The sequence below is a fragment of the Pygoscelis adeliae genome, unplaced genomic scaffold (genome assembly GCF_000699105.1).
Source record: "Pygoscelis adeliae isolate BGI_AS28 unplaced genomic scaffold, ASM69910v1 Scaffold133, whole genome shotgun sequence".
Classification (NCBI taxonomy): Eukaryota; Metazoa; Chordata; class Aves; order Sphenisciformes; family Spheniscidae; genus Pygoscelis; species Pygoscelis adeliae.
In genome coordinates, this window is record NW_008824475.1 from 912,861 (window position 1) to 915,324 (window position 2,464).

Genomic DNA, 2,464 nt, shown 5'->3' on the forward strand with positions numbered 1-2,464 from the left:
GGATTTTAAGACAGGATTTGGTATCACTTTAATCCCTATGAATGTGGCAAATGTAAAACAAGTGGATCGGACTGCAAAGCAATCTTTTGAAATAATTACTCCTTATAAAAGCTTTAGGTGAGAACTTTAATATTTACATTACAAAATATGCAAATAACTAATGCACTGAAGAAATACTTGCTTCATACTACAGTGACTAATCTAGTTTGGACACAAAGGTAATGTTTTTATTAAGAATGCTCAGTATTTTTTAAAAAAGAAAGTGTCTGTGTTTCCCTAGGTCATTCTATGCTTTTGTTAAAGTTCAGGCTTTCAGTTCGGTATGTGGTAACATAAAAAGATTGAAAGTAACTCAGGAACTTAACTTGAACGTTACAAAAGCTATGTAGCTCATGCTAGTAATGGTTTTATTGAAAACTGAACACAAAAACAGAGGGAGTTTTCGTTGACTAAAAATACAAAATAATCATTCCATCTTAGGTTTTATATATGTGTAGAGGAAGATTTTTTTTGATGGTGATTTCGAGTGTAAATGTAATAAAATAAATAAATAAGAGAGACTACAGGCTATGTTTAATTGGGCTTTAAAATAGAGATCAATAACACAGAAAAGTCAATTGTTTCAGCTTTACAGCAGAGTCGGAAAGAGAGAAACAAGACTGGATTGAAGCACTGCATCAATCGATAGCAGAAACTCTGTCTGATTATGAAGTAGCTGAGAAGATTTGGTTCAATGAGTCCAACAGGAGCTGTGCTGACTGTAAAGCTCCCAGTCCTGACTGGGCATCCATCAATCTCTGTGTTGTCATTTGTAAGAAGTGCGCAGGTAGAGTAATTAATGACAAGCTCTGTGGGTTCTACAAAATGTCATATTTGCATATCTGTGTATGTCCTTGAATTGGCTTTTTTATTTTTACAGTGCCATCCTTGTGAACGTTTTGACAAACAAAAAGTGAACATACCTTTTTTTTTTGTTTGTTTGTTTAATACCAACGTCATCCTTATTCTAAAGCACTTCCATGCATAAATGACAGGTCTGTAAGGTGATTGGTTTCCCTCAGATGAATAATCCTTCACAGTTAGTGGAAATTAAGACATGCTAGCACTTCATGGGAAATGGCTGGTTTTTGCAAGGCTGGATGCCAAAGGATAACAATTATTCTATTACATCAGGGCATATTTTACTGCCAATAGCGATAGCTTTTTCAGATACTACTAAAAATCTAGTTCTATCATGTTTTTATATTTAAATATATGCTTAAGCAGTAGATTCAGGAAAATAGTTTATAACTAGTCTTTCTTTCAACACAACCCTCCCAATAGTATTCTACATCAGATAGCCAGCTCTGTTTATGCATTACTATCAAATGCAATCCACTTTTTTTATTTTGGTGCTTTTATTTTATATTCAAATGTCAAACCAAGCCTTTTTTAAAAATAGCAATTAGAATAAATCTGTCTTCATTAAATATTTTTGTGACATCAGCAGAAGAGAAACCCAGTTTGAGTGCTTTTGTTAAGTAAAAATACTCTTGGATTTTCAGGACAGCACAGATCTTTAGGACCAAGAGATTCAAAGGTCCGGAGTCTAAAAATGGATGCCAGCATTTGGAGCAATGAACTTATTGAGGTATGTTGTGATATTCTAACTCTTTGTTCCATCTTGAAAACTACTGTATGAATAGGAGTTATTTATTGCTTTACTCACAAGAAGGCTGAACATACAGCTGCTAAATAACATGCTGCTGTTAGAGTAAACTCAGTGTTTCTGGGAATAATTTACCTTTGTGTCATTCAAAATACTCATTTAATTTGATAACCATCTGTACAATTTCTCTTAGTATTTCTCCAAGCATCTAGTTTTTTGGGAGAAAAAGAAAGAAAATCCTTTTGGAGAGCAATCATGATGGCCAATATTGGGAAGGGGAAAAGAAAGGAAACTTCTCACTACCAGTTTAGTTGCCTAGAGTGTTAAAAAGTGGTGCTCATAGAGAGGGTTGAGTTATCAGTGTTTTCTTTAAAACACATACTAGACTTCTCTGGCCTTTTACTGGTATTTTCTAATATGTATTGAAATATTATAACTGGTTAGCCTTGTAAAGCTTAGTTGCTGTTGATGGTAAATGATGACTACAGACTTTATTATTCATTTATAGATGATACAGGCAGTGACTGAGAGAGGCTTTCATTTCATCTCCTGCAGGCAATTTTCCTTTCTTGAATAACTTTCTTTTTCAACTTTTAGCAGCTGAAAACTATTTAGAGGCTAGCTTCATATCCTTTATACTATTTTGCTTGTTTTTTTCTTGCATCTCATCCAGCTTTTTATCATCATTGGAAATAAGAGGGCAAACAGTTTTTGGGCAGGAAATCTTCCTCCAGATGAAGAGCTGCATATGGATGCCCCTGCAGAAAAAAGGATAGCATTCATTACACAAAAATATAAAGAGGTAAAATTCAAGAA

The 2,464-nt window shown here is 34.0% G+C and overlaps 1 protein-coding gene across 1 annotated transcript in view; it reads left to right on the forward strand.

The window, feature by feature from the left end:
- ARAP2 (ArfGAP with RhoGAP domain, ankyrin repeat and PH domain 2) overlaps window positions 1-2,464 on the forward strand; it is a 123,694-nt gene that overhangs the window by 52,430 nt on the left and 68,800 nt on the right. Inside the window, exons 9-12 of the mRNA XM_009321394.1 lie at window positions 1-117; window positions 627-826; window positions 1,545-1,630; window positions 2,322-2,464. The exon at window positions 2,322-2,464 is cut by the window's right edge and continues 46 nt beyond it. Of these exons, the coding sequence (XP_009319669.1) occupies window positions 1-117; window positions 627-826; window positions 1,545-1,630; window positions 2,322-2,464 (546 nt within the window). The remainder of the gene's footprint in view (window positions 118-626; window positions 827-1,544; window positions 1,631-2,321) is intronic.